The sequence below is a fragment of the Mustela putorius genome, unplaced genomic scaffold (assembly GCF_011764305.1).
Source record: "Mustela putorius furo isolate JIRA1106 unplaced genomic scaffold, ASM1176430v1.1 tig00537293_pilon_pilon_pilon, whole genome shotgun sequence".
Classification (NCBI taxonomy): domain Eukaryota; kingdom Metazoa; phylum Chordata; class Mammalia; order Carnivora; family Mustelidae; genus Mustela; species Mustela putorius.
The window spans coordinates 917430-935737 of record NW_025422431.1 but is presented as its reverse complement, the minus strand read 5'-3'; the positions used below and the strand labels follow the sequence as shown (position 1 = coordinate 935737).

Genomic DNA, 18308 nt, shown 5'->3' with positions numbered 1-18308 from the left:
CTTATTCGTAAGCTTTTTCTTGACGTGAGAATCAAATGAGACAATTTAGATGATAGGATTTGGTTATAGAAATGCCACGCAGATGTTAGTGGGCTTGTAACTGACCATTGTGTCTTGTTGGAGCATTAAATCCAAGGAGGCAGTCTGTCCTTTATAGTGAGACCAGGCCTGTTTTCTTGATTATCGTCCACACTTTAGAAGTACTGAAACTGTACTTTCTGTTCCTGAAATCTGAGTCACTCCCTGTGTGGACAGGGTGGGTGAGGTCACACGGCCGAGGCGGCAGAATCTTGGACCTGGTGTTGGGAGGCCAGTCAATGCTGTGACTTCTGTGTCTACACCCACGTGGCCAGGGATGCCATCCACTCACGAGCTCCAGCATTCACGTTTCGAGCTGGGGCGCCTTCCCCGACCAGCTGCCTGCACGGAGCTCCCCAGGCGTCCCTCCCTGGCCATGCTGCGTGCCTAGATGCCACCCTCCTGGTGGTCTCTCCTTCCCTTCTCGGAACTGCTTCTCTCTCTGCCACTTTTTAACCATTGGATGGACCGTCTCTTTCACTCGTTTGTGTGTGGTTTGTCTCTCCCACCAGAGGGCGTGCTCTCTGAGGACAGGGCTTTTTCTCCTCGCTGGGGCATCCGGAGCATTTGGGACGGCCCCTGGCACGTTGTCAATGTTCAGTAAATAGTTTGATGACACAGTGAATGAATTGAACTTAATTTTTTTTTCACTTTTTTTTTTTTTTTAAATAACTGTATGACTGTGTAGAGCTATAAGTGATATGGAGTAAAAATGTTCTCTTCTGTGTATTTGCAGAATGACAAAGGACAGATCCCTGCTGACGTGGTCCCGGACCCAGTGGAAATGCCATTAGAGATGGCCGATGCCGCGGCGACCGCTAAAGAAATCAAGCAGATGCTGTTAGACGCGGCGCCCCTGTCGTGTGACATTTCAAAGCCCCTGCTTCCGAACTGTGACCGCGTCACCAGCAAGGCGATGCTCTCGTCCCTCGGTCTGAAGTTGGGGGATCGTGTCATTATCGCAGGACAGAAGGTACAGGAAGTAACCGCCGTCTCTGCGGCTGTGGCCGAGGTCACAGTGTGGCCATACAGTGTGGCCAGAGTTTTGAGGTTTTAGAAAAAGTGCAGTGTGCAAATAGGAACAGACTTAATGGCAATGGCAAAACTGAGGGGCAGGCTTACCCCCGGACGGAATACCGAAGGCCCCTCTGCTGGGTGGGACAGTGGGGTTCAGCAGGGCTGCTGGGTGCCTTTGGAGGCCCGAGCTGAGACTTTGCTGAGCCTGGAGGGCTTTCCTGCAGCCCCCCTGCTGCCCCCAGTGGGTTTTCCCACTACAGCTACCAGCAGGTAATGGAGCAAAGGAGACTCTTACCATCCATGGATATTTGGCTTTGAGATCCTATAGATAGAGAAACCTTAGTTGTTATTTTAAAGTCATAATAAAAATGTATGTGGAAATGAGGAAGAGGCCCCAGCCCCTGGCCTACTGAAGATACTCCAGATGCCTCTTTTTCTCCAAAGTGTCAGTGTCCTTATGGTGCTGTCTTGTCGCCAGCCATTCTTTTTTTTTTTTTTTTTTAATACCTCAGGGAATGGCTGTTTCATTTTCTTTAGCTTTAGGGTTAATAGGGAGCTGGGTATGGAGAAGGGACCAGGGAGTTCCTGTTTCCTAACTCAGTTATGTGTAAATATTTGGGTGGGCTTGTGGGGAGGGTGACATGAGTCTTGCAGAAAATACCCAAATCTGGAAGCTTGATTTACTGAGAAAATTGCTTGAGAAAGGAAGGTAAGCTCCAGACAAATGATTGAGAGTGACAGTTACCAGCTTCCAAAAGAATATATTCCCAGGACATTTGGACATTTGTTAGCTTTTTTTTTTTTTTTTTTTAACTTGGGGTTAATATTCAGCCTCTTCAGAATTCCTGTTCTGTGTCTCAGAATGGATGTTTAGAAGAGTTATTCTGTTGTTTTCATTTTGGGTAATTTGAAGCTGCACAAAAACAGAAGTGTATAATGAGTGTGTTTGTCCCAGTCAGCTGGGTTTAACCTGATCGTCACAAGGACAGTCTTGCTTCTGTCATGCTTTGTCTCACTCTGTTGCTTGCCTTGTCATCCTTTTAGGAATTTCTTTCAAAAAGTGGAAGTTTGAAATTTTGATGAAGCCCATTTTATCAACTTTTTCTTATATGGATTTTGTGTTTAGCATAGCCAAGAAATTTTGTATAGTGTCATAGGACAGTAGAAGATATAGTACATAGATTTTCTCCCAGAAGTTTATACTTTCAGGTTTTACATTTAGTTTTATATTCAATTTTGAATTAACTTTTATACAAAATACTACGTATAGATAGAGTTTCTCTCTCTTTTTTTGCATCTGATTACTTATTTGTTCCATCACCATATTTTGAAAACACCGTTATTTGTCTCTTAAATCACCCTTTCCCCTTTGTCATCTGACCTTAGGTGTATGGGTGTATTTCTGGATTTTATTTTACTCTGTGGATCTAATGATTACCCTTTCTTCAGTACTAGTCTGTCATGATTGCTGTAGCTTTATGGTAAATCTTGCAATCACATGACATCAGGCCTTCAAGTTTGTTTTGTTTATTTTTTGTTCCTTTGTCTTTCCATATACATTGTAGAATCAGCTTATGGATCTTAAATCATGCAAAAAATCCCGCTGGGATTTTGAATGAAGTCGTATTGACATAGATCAGTTGAGGAGAACAGATATCTTGAAGATATGGAGTCTTTAAACCCAAGCGTAATCGGGGCTCCTGTGTGGCTCAGTTGGTTAGGTAGCTGACTCTTGATTTCAGCTTGGGTCATGATCTCAGGGTCAGGGTCATGGGATTGAGCTCAGTGTTGGGCTCTGTAATCAGCATGGAGTCTGCTTGAGATTCTCTCTTTTCCTTTCCTTCTTCCCTCTCCCTGCTTGTGCTCACTCTCTTTCTCTAAAATAAATAAATAAAATAAAAAAGACCGCAAGTTGCAATACATCTCTGTTTAGTAGGTTTTTGACTTGTTTCGTCAGTTTTGTAGTTTTAAACATTTATCTATATACATTTCAGGTAGTTAACATACAGTACAATACTAGTTTCTGAAGGTAGAATTCAGTGATTCATCACTTACATACACCTAGTGCTCATCATAACATGTGCCCTCCTTAAAGCCCATCTAGCCCATCCCCATCTCTCTCCATCACCTCAGTTTGTTCTCTAGCATTCAGAATCTCTAATGACTTGTTTCCTTCTTTTTTTTCTTTCCCCCCTTCCTATATGTTCATCTGTTTTCTTTCTTAAATTCCACATATGAGTGAGATCATGTAGTATTTTTCTCTGACTTATTTCACTTAGCACGATACACTCTAGCTCCATCCACATCACTGCAAATGACAAGATTTCACTTTTTTAGGGTTGAGTTATATTCCACATCTTCTTTATCCATTCATTGGTTGATAGACATTTGGGCTCTCTCCATGGTTTGGCTATTGTTAATAACGCTGTTGTAAACATTGGGGTGCATGTATCCCTTCAGATCAGTGTTTTTGTATCTTTAGGTAAATCCCTCGTGGTGCAATTGATGGATTGTAGGGTGTTTCTATTTTTAACCTTTTGAGGAACTTCCATACTGTTTTCCAGAGTGGCTGCATCAGTTTGCATTCCCACCAGCGGTACAAGAGGGATCTCCTTTCTCCCCATGCTCATCAATACCTGTTGTTTTTGTGCTGTTAATTTTAGCCATTCTGACAGGTGTGAGGTGGTATCTCGTCATGGTTTTGATTTGTCTTTCCCTGATGATGAGTGATGTTGGGCTTCTTTTCATGTGTCCGTTAGTGATCTGGATGTCTTCTTTGGAAAAGTATCTATTCATGTCATCTGCTCATTTCTTAACTGGGTTATTTTTTTGGGGGGGGGGTGAGTTTGATATATTCTTTATATATTTTGGATACTAGCCCTTTATCTGATATGTCACCTTTGCAAATATCTTCTCCCATTCTGCCTTTTAGTTTTGTTGATTGTTTTTTTTGTTATTATTATTATTATTATTATTTTTTGCTGTGCAGACAGAAGCTTTTATTCTTGATGAAGTCCCAATAGTTCATTTTTCCTTTTGTTTCCCTTGCCTGTTGTGACGTGTCTAGTAAGAAGTTGCTATGGCCAAGGGCAAAGATGTTTCTGCTTGTGTTCTCTGGAATTTTGATGGTTTCCTGTTTCATGTTAAGATCTTTTATCCATTTTTAATTAATTTTTTTTTATGGTGTAAGAACATGGTCTAGTTTCCTTCTTCTGCATGTAGCTGTCCATTTTCTCCAACATCATTTGTTAGAGAAACTATCTTTTTTCCACTGGATATTCTTTCCTGCTTTGTTTAAAATTGGTTGACCATATAGTTGTGGGTTCATTTCTGGGCTCTCTATTCTTTTCCATGGACCTATGTGTCCTGTTTTTATGCCAGTACCATACTGTCTTGAAGATTATAGCTTTGTAATGTAGCTTGAAATCTGGAATTGTGATTCCTCCAGTTCTGATTTTCTTTTTCAGAATTGCTTTTGGCTATTCAGGGTCTTTTGTGGTTCTATACAAATTTTAGGAGTGTTTGTTCCAGCTCTGTGAAAAATGCTGGTGGTAATTTGGTAGAGATTGCATTAAATGTGTAGACTGCTTGAGGTAGTATAGACATTTTCTTTTTAAAGATTTTTATTTATTTATTTGACAGAGAGATAGAGAGCCTAAGTAAGCAGAGCAGCAGGTAGAGGGAGAGAGAGAGATGCAGGCTCTCTGCTGAGCAGGGAGCCCGATGCAGCACTTGATCCCAGGACCCTGGGTTAACGACCTGAGCCAAAGGCAGCAGCTTAACCAACTGAGCCACCCAGGCACCCCTAGATGTTTTTTTAAATTTTTGTTTGCCAAAGATTTTATTTATTCATTTGAGAGAGAGGATGAGTGGGGTAAAGGGTGGAGAGAGAAGCAGGCTCCCCGTGGAGCTGGGAGTCTAATGTGGGACTTGATCCCAGGACCCTGGGATCATGACCTAAGCCAAAGGCAGACACTTAACTGACTGAGCCACCCAGGTGTCCCTAGTATAGACATTTTAACAATATTTGTTCTTCTAATCCATGAACATGGAATGCTTTTCCATTTCTTTGTGTCCTTGTCAATTTCTTTCATAAGTATTCTATAGTTTTCAGAGTACAGATTTTGAACTCTTTAGTTAGATTTATTCCTAGGTATCTTATTGTTTTTGTGCAATTGCAAATGGAATCAATTCCTTGATTTCCTTTGCTGCTGTTTCATTACTTGTGTATAAAAATGCAACAGATTTATGCACATTGATTTTGTATCCTGCAATTTTGCTGAATTCATGTATGAGTTCTAGCAGTTTTTTTGGTGGAGTCTTTTTTTGGGTTTTCTACGTAGAGTACCATGTCTGCAAATAATGAAAGTTTGACTTCTTTCTTGCCAATCGTATTTTAAGTATATCTTAGATATTGCTATGCTTTGTTATATTTATGCCAAAGTTTTTCATGATCTTTGGTGCTACTGTAAATAGTGGTGTTTTGGAAATTACACATAAAAATATAGTTGATTTTTGTATATTGACCATATATCTTATAACCTTGCTAAATTTATTAATTCTCTTGGCTTTTTTGTTTGTGTGGGATATCATATGTAAATAATCATGATTATTTAATTTGCTTTTATTTTGTTGAGGATCTTTGTGTCTGGTTTTGGTATCAAGGTAATGCTGGGGATGAGTTGAGAATTAGTCCTTCCACTTTTATATACTAGGTTTGTGTAGTGATGATTACTCTTCCTTTAAATTCTTTGGTAGAATCCACCAGTAAGTCCATATGGTTCTGAAGGGTTTGTTGTTGTTTTTGTTTTTTAGAAGGTTTTTAACTATAATCCAGGTGTGAGCTTTGACAGTTTGCACCTTTCTAGGAGTTGGAACTTTTTATCTCATTTGTTAAATTTATAGGCACAGGGTCATTCAAAGTATTTTCTTACCATGTTTTAAATGACTGAAGGAATGTCATGATGTCCTGTTTTCATTCATGATGTGTGCAGTTTATGTCTTCTCCCTCGTTTGTTTTCTTGGTCCCTAGCTATATGTTTATCAATCTTACCTTCCTTATGAAGAACCAGTTTTTGTTTCATTGATTTTCTCTATTTTTTCTGTTCTTAATTTCTTACCTTTTTTTAAAAGATTTTATTTATTTATGAGATTGAGAGAGAGAGAGCATGAGCTGGGGGTGGGGCAGAGGGAGAGGGAGAAGCAGGCTCACTGCATAGCAGGGAGCCTGATGTGGAGCTTGATCCCAAGATCCCGGGATCATGTCCTGAGCTGAATGCAGACACTTAACTGACTGAGCCACCCAGGTACCCTGTAATTTCTTATCTTTACTGTTTCTCTCCTGCTTGCTTTGGGTCTTCACTTTCTAGTTTCTTAAAATGAAATTTTAGGTCATTGACTTGAGACCTTCTCTAATACAAGTGTTTCATGCTATAAATTTCCCTCTAAGCACTGCTTTTGCTGCATCCTATAAATTTTTGTATATTATGTTACCATTTTCACTCAATTTAAAATGTTTTTAAATTTTTCTTGCACCATGGGTTATTTGGCAGTATATTTTTCAATTTCCAAATGTTTGGAGATTTTCTAAAATGAGTTGTTAGGTGCATACAGATTTAGGATTCTTTTTGGTGAATTGACTCTTATCATTATATAATACCTCTTTTTATCCCTGGTAATATTCCTCTTCTAATGTCTACTTAGAGAGAATGGTTTTTAAAAACTTCCCTGGTAAAGTTGTAAGAGTGGCACATTTAGAATTACTAGTAATCCTCAAAATTTATTCTGATTTATGTTTTCTTTAGGTTGGAACATTAAGATTTTGTGGAACAACTGAATTTGCAAGTGGGCAGTGGGCTGGCATTGAGCTGGATGAACCAGAAGGGAAAAACAATGGAAGTGTTGGGAAAATCCAGTACTTTAAATGTGCCCCCAAATATGGTAAGGTAGATACTATCTAACTTAATGAGAATTAGTTTAAGATAATCAAATTTACTTTTATTTATTTTTATTTTTATGTTTTTAAAAAAATATTTTTTATTTATTTATTTGGAGAACAGAGAGCATGATCAGTGGGAGGGGCAGAGGGAGAGGGGGGAGAAAACCCCAAGCAGACTCTTCACAGAGCCTGAAGCCCAATGTGGAGTTTAATCTCATGACCTTGAGTTCATGATTGGAGCTGAAATGAAGAGCTGGATGCTTAACCAAACTTAACCAACTGGGCCACCCAGATATCCCTACTCTTCAATTGTTTTTAAGTAGAGCTTTTCTCCTGGTTATCTATGTAGTTAATGAAAGGGCTGCTCTTTCCCTGCTGTGAGCAGTATAGTGATTGGGAGATGGTGACTCAGCAAGAGTACATCCCGTTCCGTGACCTTCCATAAGTCCTGCTCAGGGGCTGTTGTGACTGAGAGAGCGACTTTGTTATCAAGGAAACAGAACTCTGGGGGTTGAAAAGCTTGAAAACTTGGAAAAGCAAGTGAAGCGAACTTTATAACTATATTCTGAGGTGGGATGATTTTCTTTCTGACAAGACATTTCTTTAAATTCATATTCTTTCTCTCTCTCATATACATACACACGGACAGACTCCTTGACATATTGAATTAAATTTGTCACTTGCTATGTTGGTGACTGTTTTTCCTTGCCATGAAATATTCTTCTAGAACGTTAACTTCCCTGGTTGTATAGTATTTCAGTTGTAGCTCCACAGATGGTCCTCTGGTCTCATGCTGAAGTCCTTGCTTGGGTGTGAATCAGCCTCTCCACCTACCAGTTATGTGATCTTAATTCTCTTCTTGTGCCTCTTCTATAGAAGCTTGCCTTCTGTAAAATGGGGCCAGTAATACCTCAAGAGTTTGTATGACGATTAAATGTGTTGATAAATGTATAAAGCACCCTGAACAGTGCTTAATTCCCTGTTAAGTACTCAACAAATGGTAGCTATTTGCTAGTTGTTCTAAATTTATCAAAATTATCAGTTTCCTTTTGTCATACACTTAAGATGGAGCATCATTTTGTTGACTATAAAAATATTGTATAAAATGTGAAAACCATAAAAAAGGTTAAAAGAAGAAAATAAAAATCACCCGTATGTTTCTTCTGCTTATTTCTTTTTGCAAAATTTGGTTGATATATGGTTATATATTTTATATTTTTACTTGACATGCTATTATAATTTCTCCAAATCATTAAATACTGTTTAAAAATGTGATTTTTAATGGCTCCATTTTCTTAAATTTGATGGGTAAAAATTTGTTTGGATTCATATTTCTCTGATTGTGGTAAAATAAAACACTTAAAATGTTTTGTGTTTTATATATATGTTAATATGCATATATTATACAATATATATATTTTGTGTATATATTCACAATATTTATGTTAATATACACATTAACATATACATGCATATTAATATCATATGCATATTAACATATATATATATATTCTGTATATGTGTTTGTGTGTTATCCTGGCAATTGCTAAGAAATAATTGTTCATATTACATGCTAATGAAATAATTGAGATTAGTGGGTTTTTCAAAACTTTAGAAATACAAATACATATTTAAGATGTTAAACTTACAGTTTCCACATGATATTTTGCTCAGTTTGTCATTTGCCTTTGAACTTTATTTGCAGTGTTTTGGCATAGAGTTTTATGTAGTTAAAAGACTTTTCTTTATGATTTCTTAACATTGTTTTTATGCTTAGATAGTTCTTTCTAATTCAAGGATTAATTTAAAACTATATATTTTATTCTTTTGAATGTTTTAATTTTTAACACTTAATTATTTAACCCATTTGCCATATATCTGGGTGGTTGTGTGGAATTAAGTTAAGAATTTGATTTTAACTTTTCTGCATTAGCTAATTGTGGCAGCTGTCAAGCAGACTGAGAGAAGGATCAAAACTGCTAACAACATATAGGGCGCATGTCAGAGTCACGGGAAAGGCTTAGCGGGTAGCACAATGTATGTTGCCCCCCAAATCTCATCATCCCAAGGCTCTCCATGCTTGATGAGGACAAAGCTGGAGGCCCCAAGGACCTTGTTTCTGTCCCTTTCACATGCTTAAAGCCAAGTTTTGGGGGTGGGGGCAAGGATCATGTGTTGGATTACGGAAAAATGAGAGTTGCCTGAAGCAGAAACCAAAGAATTTGTCTCTTCTCAGCAATAGATTTCTACCCCCCCATATTGTTTTTCCTTTGGCTTGTTGTGCTTCCTTTATTATAAATTCTTATAAATGCTATAGTCTGTTTCAGTATTATTTTGTACAACTGATCTGCTGATTCTCATCCATGTTAGACTTTTTCAATTGTAGAAGTTTTATAATTTTTATACTTTTTTTTTAAAGATTTTATTTATTTGACAGACAGAGATCACAAGTAGGCAGAGAGGCAGACAGAGAGAGAGAGAGAGAGAGAGAGAGGGAAGCAGGCCTCCTGCGGAGCAGAGAGCCCAATGCGGGGCTCGATCCCAGGACCCTGAGATCATGACCCGAGCCGAAGGCAGCAGCCCAAACCACTGAGCCACCCAGCCAGGCGCCCCCCCCCCTTTTTTTTTTTTAAAGAGCTCCTTAGGTTCAAAACAAAATTGAGAGGAAGGTGCAGAGATTTCCTTTGTATTCTCTATTTTCATGCATGCGGAGCCACTCCCATTATCAGTGTCCCTTTACGGGAGGGTACACTTCTTAACACAGAGGAACCTACACTAACTCGTCATCATCAGAGTCCAAAGTTTACACTGGGGTTCACCCTTAGTGGTGAATGTTCTGTGGGTTAGGACAAGTGTTGAATGACATCTCTTTATCACTACAGTATCGTACAGAGTTTTGTCACTGCCCTGAGAATCCTCTGTGCTCTTCCTGTTCCTCCCCTCCCTGCTCAACTCCTTGCAGCCACTGGTCTTTTTACTGTCGTCTTAGTTTTGTCTTTTCCAGACTGTCCTATCGTTGGAATTCTGTAGTGCTAACCTGGCCTCTTCAAACTGGCTTCTTTACCTGTGTAATTTGCATTTAAGTTTTCTTCATGTCTTTTCATGGGTTGATAGCTCATGTCTTTTTAGCCCTGAATAATAGTCCAGTGTCTGGATGTACTACAATTTATTTACCCATTCATCTACTAAAGGATATCTTGGTTGCTTCTAAGTTTTAGCAATTATGAAAATTTTTATAATAAATTTTAATACTTGGCAATATAATTTTTATGTGTTTTAATTATTACCAAAGTGAATACATAAGTCAAATTGTATCATAAGGTTTATAAAAAACATTAGTTAAATCCTTCCCTGGCTTGCCCTTCCCTGACCCTGAGTCCTGCCCTTTTGAGGCAAGAACCATTTCAATATCTTTAGTTATATCTTCTGATATTAATATTTATATTTGTAAATAATACAAGAATCTCTCTTGATTTTTCCAATTTTATTTTTATTCTTTTAAAGATTTTTATATTTTTTTAATAAAGGGTTTTTTTTTTTAAAAAAATATTTATTTACTTGAGAGAGACAGAGCATGTACAAGTGAGGAGGAGGGAAAGAGGGAGAAGCAGAGCAGGGAGCCCAATGCAGGGTTCAATCTCAGGACCCTGGGATCATGACCTAAGCTGAAGGTAGATGCTTAACAGACTAAACCACCCAGGTGCCCCTAAAAGATTTTGTTTTTAAGTAATATCCACGCCTGACTTGGGGGGTGAGCTCACAACCCAGAGATCAAGAGTCACATGCTCTACTGACTGAGCCAGCCAGGCACCCCTGATTTTTCCAGTTTTTTTTTTTTTTTTTTTAAGATTTTATTTATTTATTTGACAGAGATCACAAGTAGTTGGAGAGGCCGGCAGAGAGAGAGAGAGAGGAGGAAGTAGGCTCCCTGCTGAGCAGAGAGCCCAATGAGGGGCTCGATTCCAGGACTCCGGGATCATGACCTGAGCTGAAGGCAGAGGCTTTAGCCCACTGAGCCACCCAGGCGCCCCTGGTTTTGCCAGTTTTAAACCTCTACTGTCTTCATATTATGAGGAGGAAAATTGGGCCCCTTCATTATTCTAAGTTATTTTTTCTCTTGGTTTACCTCTTCGTTTTGGTGAAGTACATCCTCTAGTAGCTTTTTGACAAAGGGCTCGAGGGAGATGAATTTTTTGAAGCCTTCCATTCCAAAAATATGTTTATTTCTACCCTCACACTTCATATGATAGTTTGATGGGATAAGGCATATTAGGCTGGAACTCATATTCTCTTAGTATTTAGAAGGTGATGGTCTGACATGTGATGGAGTTTGGCAAACTTCCTGTAAAAGGCCAGAGGAAGTATTATAGTTGCCAAGAGCCACACAGTCTCTCACTCAGCTATTCAGCTTTTCTGTCATAGTGAAGAAGCAGCAGTAGACTGTGTGTAAACACCTGGGTGCTGTTGGGTCTTGACGACAAGAGGTGGGGGGCAGGATGTGGCTTCTGGGCTCTTGGCTTGTCAGCTACTATCTTGAGTTCTCAGCATTGCTGTGTAAAAGTTGCAAAATCTTTAGGAGCTTTTAGTATTTTTTTCCCTCTTTTTTAATCATTTTCTTTTTTCTTCAGAGTTTATATTGTTTTTATTCCTTACTAATATTTTGGTGGAGTTTTGGGAGGAGTTGTGGTAAAATGGGGGCCATGTTTATCTAGAAATGTGTTATTCTACTATTTAAAAATAATTCTTCCCTATGTGTTTATTTTAGTTAAGCTTTACGATTATATGTCAAGATCTGAGCAAAGTCCCTTCGGTACTTTGATGAGCACGAGTTACTTACTAGGAACTTTAGCCCCTATTCTGCATGCACTTTAGTCTTCAGGTGGAGCTAGTCATTGCTCTAAATTTAGTTTTGATCTTCCAAATTATTTATTTCATTAAAAAACAGGAAGAATGTGGGGTGCCTGGGTGGCTCAGTTAGTTAAGCAACTGCCTTCGGGTTGGCTCGTGGTCCCAGAGTCCTGGGATCAAGTCCCACATTGGGCTCCCAGCTCCATGGGGAGTCTGCTTCTCCCTCTGACCTCCCCTCTCACGCTCTCTCTCACTTTGCTTTGTCTCTCTCTCTCTCTCTCAAAATAAATAAATAAAAATCTTTAAAAGAAAAAAAAAACAGGAAGAATGAGGGGCACCTGGGTGGCTCAGTGGTTAAGCCTCTGCCTTCGGTTCAGGTCATGATCTCAGGGTCCTGGGATCAAGCCCCGAATCAGGCTTCTCTGCGCAGCAGGGAGCCTGCTTCCCCTCTCTCTCTCTGCCTGCCTCTCTACTTGTGATCTCTGTAAAACAAATAAATAAAATCTTAAAAAAAAAAAAAAACCAAGAAGAATGAGAACTTATATTAGGTGGGGTTTTATATGCTGTAGAAATCTTTTAAAGCCATAGAACTAAATATTTACTTTATATAAATATTGAAGATATTATGTGGAATAATACTGTGTGGAAATTTTCTACTAAGACCTTGAAAGAAAAACCATGTAACCTTCCACAGATTAAGGAAAAAAAATTCATTAAACAACATTATAATGCATTAATAACAAATTTGAAAGAGAATTCAAGAGTAATCTGATTGTTCCCATAAATATGTTTTGGTTTTCAGTTTTTTACAGTATTTCTTACATCCACACATAAAACTTTTCTCTGATATGATCATAATGTAGTCAACTATATAATTTCATTTTTATTTTCTTGATAATTTTCATGCTTTTCTGTATTTTCAGTTTTTATGGATTTATTTATTGATGGTGATGTAATAGTTCATGGGTGTAGTTCATTCATTCATCCTATTGCCACATACTTGCTTTCTCCTACTTATGAATGACATTGTGATGATGATATACTCAGATATACAGTCTTTTCCCTCCATTTGGATTATTTTTCATAATTAATTTCCAAAAGTGTAATTGGATCATAGTAGTAGTAAGCAAGAAATTGTTTTGGCTTTTGAAATCTATCTTTTCCTCATACCATAAAAGTGTAACTTTGTAACTTTTGCACACATCTCTATTTCCTTATCATTTATTTCCACAAAGTGGCTTAGGTTAGAAATTTTTGTCTTCCAGTAAGATCGTACAAATTTACAAGAGCCAATAGCTTAATCAGAAATTACTATGATGGAAAACTATTAGGTTCACTCATTTCTCTTATCCCTGAATAAGAGACATAATACCTGATTATGCATCTTGTATGTGATTCTTAAATTGCTGTGTATGTGGTTCTTCTTGACAGCTAGATTGTAAGCTCCCTGAGGGCAAGTACTGCATCTCGCTTTTTTTCCTGTCTCGCCTTACAGGATATCTGGTAGGCACTAAAAAGGATCTTAAAGATTTATGTTACTAAATGGATGTACTTACCCCTTTATCTGAAATGCTTCTCATTGCTTCACACTAACTCAAGCCCTCCCTTCCCCACTTAGGTATTTTTGCACCGCTTTCAAAGATAAGTAAGGCAAAAGATCGAAGGAAGAATATAGCACACACTTCTTCTGGAAAAGCTGTGGCTCTCATCAGGTCTCAGAAAATTGATGTAACTCATGTAACGTCAAAAGTAAACACTGGTAGGTCAAACCAGAAGGTTAAATCTCTTCTTCAGGGTGTTTTTTTTTTTTTTTTTTTTTGATTTCTCTTGCGGACTGCCTGATGCTTAGTGTGCTTCTTTTTAACTTTTTTTTAACTTCTTTTTAACTTCTAACTTTTTTGTTAGATAACTCTGGAGCCTGAATTTAATAAAATCTGCATCTTACATGTTTTTAGACGTCAGTCATGGTTTATGATTTTGATTCCTGACAAGAAAATTTTACACTTGCTCCTTTCTTTCCTACCACCTGCATAGCTTCCTCACCCCCTCATCTAACCTCCACGCTCGATTTTAGACCTCTGATAAATCCTTATAAACACAACCAGCTTTATGTTTCTCATCTATTCAAGAATTTTAGTGACTTCTTTTTTAATCAGAAGAAGTCCTGACTCTCTAGACTGGCAGTCTGAGTCCTTGCTGTGTGTAACAGGGTCTCTGGCTATGTCGTGGTCGAACTGTGGTTGCTTGTCCTCACTCTTCCCTCCATACTTTGTCTCGTGCTGTTTCTCCGAGTGCAGTGATTTCATTTCTGTCTTTTGAGGCCCTAGCTGTGATTTACCTCCTTATTTCGATGCTGCTTCTCCAAGAAAAGTTCCCTGGGGACCCAGATCACTTTGATGTTTCTCTTCCATCTGCCTTTGTGTACGCTTGTATCCACACCACACAATTATTTGTTAGTTTGGGTCTTGCCCTCCAGTTGCTTCGTTTTGTGCAGATCCTTTATCCTCTCAGCAAAATTTTAAACTTTAAATGGAATGTGAGAGTATTCTGTACTTTTGTAGTAGTTCCTCGCACAAAATACGTGCTCAGTAAGCGCTTGCTAATGTATCAGTGGCTGAAGCAGAAGGGCTTTCCACTATGATTCAAGGACTTTGTCCAAGAATTGGTTGGCCTTTCTGCTCTCTTCCATTGAGCTATTTGAATATTTCTATGTCAGTTCATACTTCCTAACTACTATAGTTTTTAACAAATAAATCTTGATATCTAGTAGAGGAAAGCTTCCTACCGTATTCTTAAACAGTGTCTTGCCTGTTTGGATTGTTATAAATCATACTTCCATATAAATTTTAGAATAAGCTGTTAAGTTTCTTTAAAAAAATATCTACTAAAGTTTTATTGGTTTTGCATTTAAACCATAAGTCAATTTGGGAAGAACTGACATCTTTACAATATTCAGTCTTTAAATTGTAAGCTTGGAATATTGCTATATTTAATTGGGTCCTGTAAAAATATGTCAGTAAGATTTTCTGATTTTTCTCTACAGCTATTTTTGTACCATTTTTTTTAGGTCTGTTCCTAGGTAGTTCATACTTTTTGATGCATTAGTAAATGGTATCCTTTTAACCTGAATCCCAGAAGTTCACAGCCATTATTGGAAGGGAAGCCCAAAGAGAAGCCCTCTGTTTCTGGTCTAAGGATTAGGAAATGGGTCTCCTACTATACAGAAAATGGAAGAAACCCCCTTTTTTTTAATAGTCTCCCTGCCACACTCCCCCCCCCACTTTGGTTCATTCCCATGCCGGTCGGTCGGTCGGTCCCTTGGCAGTCCTGCCTGGTGCATCAGCGCTGGGGGTGAAGCACCTGAAACCCCACAGGAGGGGAACCCTTTTCTCTGACCAGAGAAACCATAGTCCTGAGAATGTGGTGGAATCCCCACTCGTTTGCCTTCTGTTTGTTTCCAAGGAGTCATACAGGAGACTGTATGACTGAGCAGGGAAACTAAAGCCTAGGCATCCTGCCCAGATACCAGAAACGGATGCCTCCAGGAGCAAGAAAGTAGCAGGGAGACCATGGAGAAGAGGGAGCTCAAGAAAGTGATCTCAGAATGTTGGGTGTGAACTCCTGGGCTTGCTCTCCAGTGGTGCATGTGTGGATCTGAGCACAGGCTTTGGCCTCTGGGGTAGATCACCGCCCAGGTCCCAGGCACAATGGGATAGTACATCATAGGGGAAAGATCCCTAAAAGGCTTTGGAAACTGAACTGACATTGGAACCACAGTGCACAGAAGTTGGGTAGGGATGTCTAGTCTGAACTGGATTGGGCTGACTCCTTCGTAAAACAAAATAATAAATTTTCTCCATAGGACTTAAATAAGACCTAGAGTCCCACAGCGTAATATTCAAAATGTATAGGATACAATCCCAAATGGCTCAAAATTGAAAAACCTGGAAAATCTCAACATCTCTCAAGGAAAAAGACAATTAAAGGTTGCCAACCCTAACAGGACACAGACATGACATAGACAAAGACTTTAAATAATGCATTAAATGTTCTTTAAGAATTAATGTTAATAAGTGGAAATAAGTGGAAAGAAAGTTCAGAGAAATTAAGATATAAAAAAGAACCAAATGGTGTGTGAGCCAACACGCATGTGTGCACGGACACACAGAGGAGTTTGGTTTAAAACTGGGGCAACCTAAGATTGGTGGATTATACCAATGTTGGCATCCTGTTTGTGGGATTACACTATAGTTATGTAAAAAATTACCTTTGTGGAAATTGGGCAAAGGATGTAAGAGATTTCCCTGTATTACTTTATACAACTGCATGTGAATCTCCAGGGACTCAGTTAAAAAATTCAAATAAGAAAGAACCAAATGGACATGTTAAAACTGAAAAATAAGAGGGGCGCCTGGGTGGCTCAGTGGGTTAAAGCCTCTGCCTTTGGCTCGGGTCATGATCCCAGGGTCTTGGGATCGAGCCCCCCATGGAGCTCTCTGCTCTGCAGGGAGCCTGCTTCCTCTTCTCTCTCTGCCTGCCTCTCTGCCTAGTTTCTCTCTGTTAAATAAATTAAAAACAAACAAACAAACTGAAAAATAAGAAATGCGCTCTGTGGGGTGTCTGCACAGAGTCTCTCTTACCCACCCCCTATTCAGTTCCTGCTGCTGTTACTCTGGTCTTCATTCTGCCTGTTGTTAGAATTTCTCCCTGGTCCGTGCTTCCTACTTCTGCCCCTCTCGCTTCCTTCTAAACTTTGCTGTCAGGGGGACGTTATTCTCTCCTCTGTTTGTGCCAGCCCTCCTTCACCAAGTCCATCAGAGGCACATTCCTTCCACAAGAGGACCAGGTCCTTATCTGGCACCGTCCTCCCTTGAGATTTCTCCCTGGCCTGTCTACCCAGTCTGTCTTCTCCCAAGTCCCAAAAGTACTCTGTATTCCAGCCATGCTACTTGTCCATCTCTGACCCTGTCCTTAAGATTTTTCTTTTCTTTTTGTCCATCTAGAATGTCTGTCTTCAGTTCTTTCTGAACATACCTACTCCAGTATGCTCTGGAAGAAGTCTTGTCTTTTCTTTTTAAAATATTGTATTTATTTATTTGAGAAAGAGAGGGACCATGGCAGGGGTGGGTGTGGTAGAAGGAGAGAGAGAAGCAGACTCTTTGCTAAGGTGGGAGCCCCGTGTGAGGCTTGATCCCAGGTCCCTGAGATCATGACCTGAGCTGGAGACAGACACTTGACTGACTGAACCACACAGGTGCCCTGGAAGTCTTACCTGTCTTTCAAGACCTATCACAGAATGTGATCTCCTTGTGAGGCATTAATTTATCTTTGTAACCACAATTATTCCCTCTTTCCTCTGTGTTGTACTTATCAATAAATGTCCTAATATTTTAGTTCTTCATGCTCACATCATTCTACCATTCTGAATTGAAAAGGTGCTCCTTTCAGGTGGGGACCATGTCTCGCTCACACTCGTGAGGCTCAGAGTGCAACAGTCCTTCACTCAGTTGCTTCCTAAGCAGGAAGAATCGAAATGGGTCCTTGATGGAATTTAAAACTGGGCGTAGTCCATTAGGTTTCCTAGTTAAATAATCTGGTTCTGTAGAATTGGAAACAGAAGTCTTCACAAGACGAAGCATTACTCGCGGGCATTTCCTTTTTTAAAGTGACTCCTTTTGTGACACCTGGGTGTGGTGATGGCGGGGCGGTCATTGTCAGAGTGCCAAGGGCAGAGAGTGTGGGGCTCCTCACTGTCTGACGTTCGCTTTCGTGTCGAGTGGCTACAACGGTTGGCAAACATTTTTACCCAGAATTCCCCAGGCAGAAAGTCTTCTGTAGCTGATCTGCAGACACGTGAGTGGAGTTTGCAAGTCGAGGCCAGGCCTGGTGCGTGTGCTGTGGTCATCCTCCGGCTGCGTGAGCTTCGCGCCGTCCGCTGGCCTTGTGCGGACACACTAATGAGTGCGTGAAGAGTCAAACAGCTAGGTAGCTGGGCTTTAACTCTTTTATAGTATTTAGAATTCCTTAGTGGATTGTTAAATAGGTCTAAAAGAGACCTTGGTGGTATTTGAGGAAATTGATTGAAGTTTTCAGGGGGGCTAAGAATGCGTTCTCCACGACCCTCCCCCGCCCCTTCATGTAATGAAATCTTGGACCGGCCCCTGCTGTCTGTGAATTTACTGTCCAGATGTTTCCAGAAGTAGAAGAGATTTAAATAACGAGGGATATCTGTACTTTAAACAGCAAGCACATTTGTGTGTTTAATGTTGACGTTCTTTATTGCTGAAAGTGTCTTATTTCTATGTGCTAGGATTAATGACCTCAAAAAAGAGTGCTTCTGAATCAACACTGTCATTGCCTCCTGGGGAAGAGCTGAAACCTGTAACAGAGAAAGATGGTAAAATAATCTTATAATGTCCATTCTAAA

At 39.4% G+C, this 18308-nt stretch overlaps 1 protein-coding gene across 4 annotated transcripts in view; it reads left to right on the top strand.

Annotated features, from left to right (window-relative positions):
- The window catches only part of CLIP4 (CAP-Gly domain containing linker protein family member 4), a 92758-nt gene that overhangs the window by 38548 nt on the left and 35902 nt on the right, over window positions 1–18308 (top strand). For all 4 annotated transcript variants that reach the window (XM_004777467.3, XM_045073883.1, XM_045073884.1 and 1 more), the window contains exons 7-10: window positions 815–1051; window positions 6900–7035; window positions 13500–13640; window positions 18192–18278. In XM_004777467.3, coding sequence (XP_004777524.1) covers window positions 815–1051; window positions 6900–7035; window positions 13500–13640; window positions 18192–18278 — 601 coding nt within the window. The remainder of the gene's footprint in view (window positions 1–814; window positions 1052–6899; window positions 7036–13499; window positions 13641–18191; window positions 18279–18308) is intronic.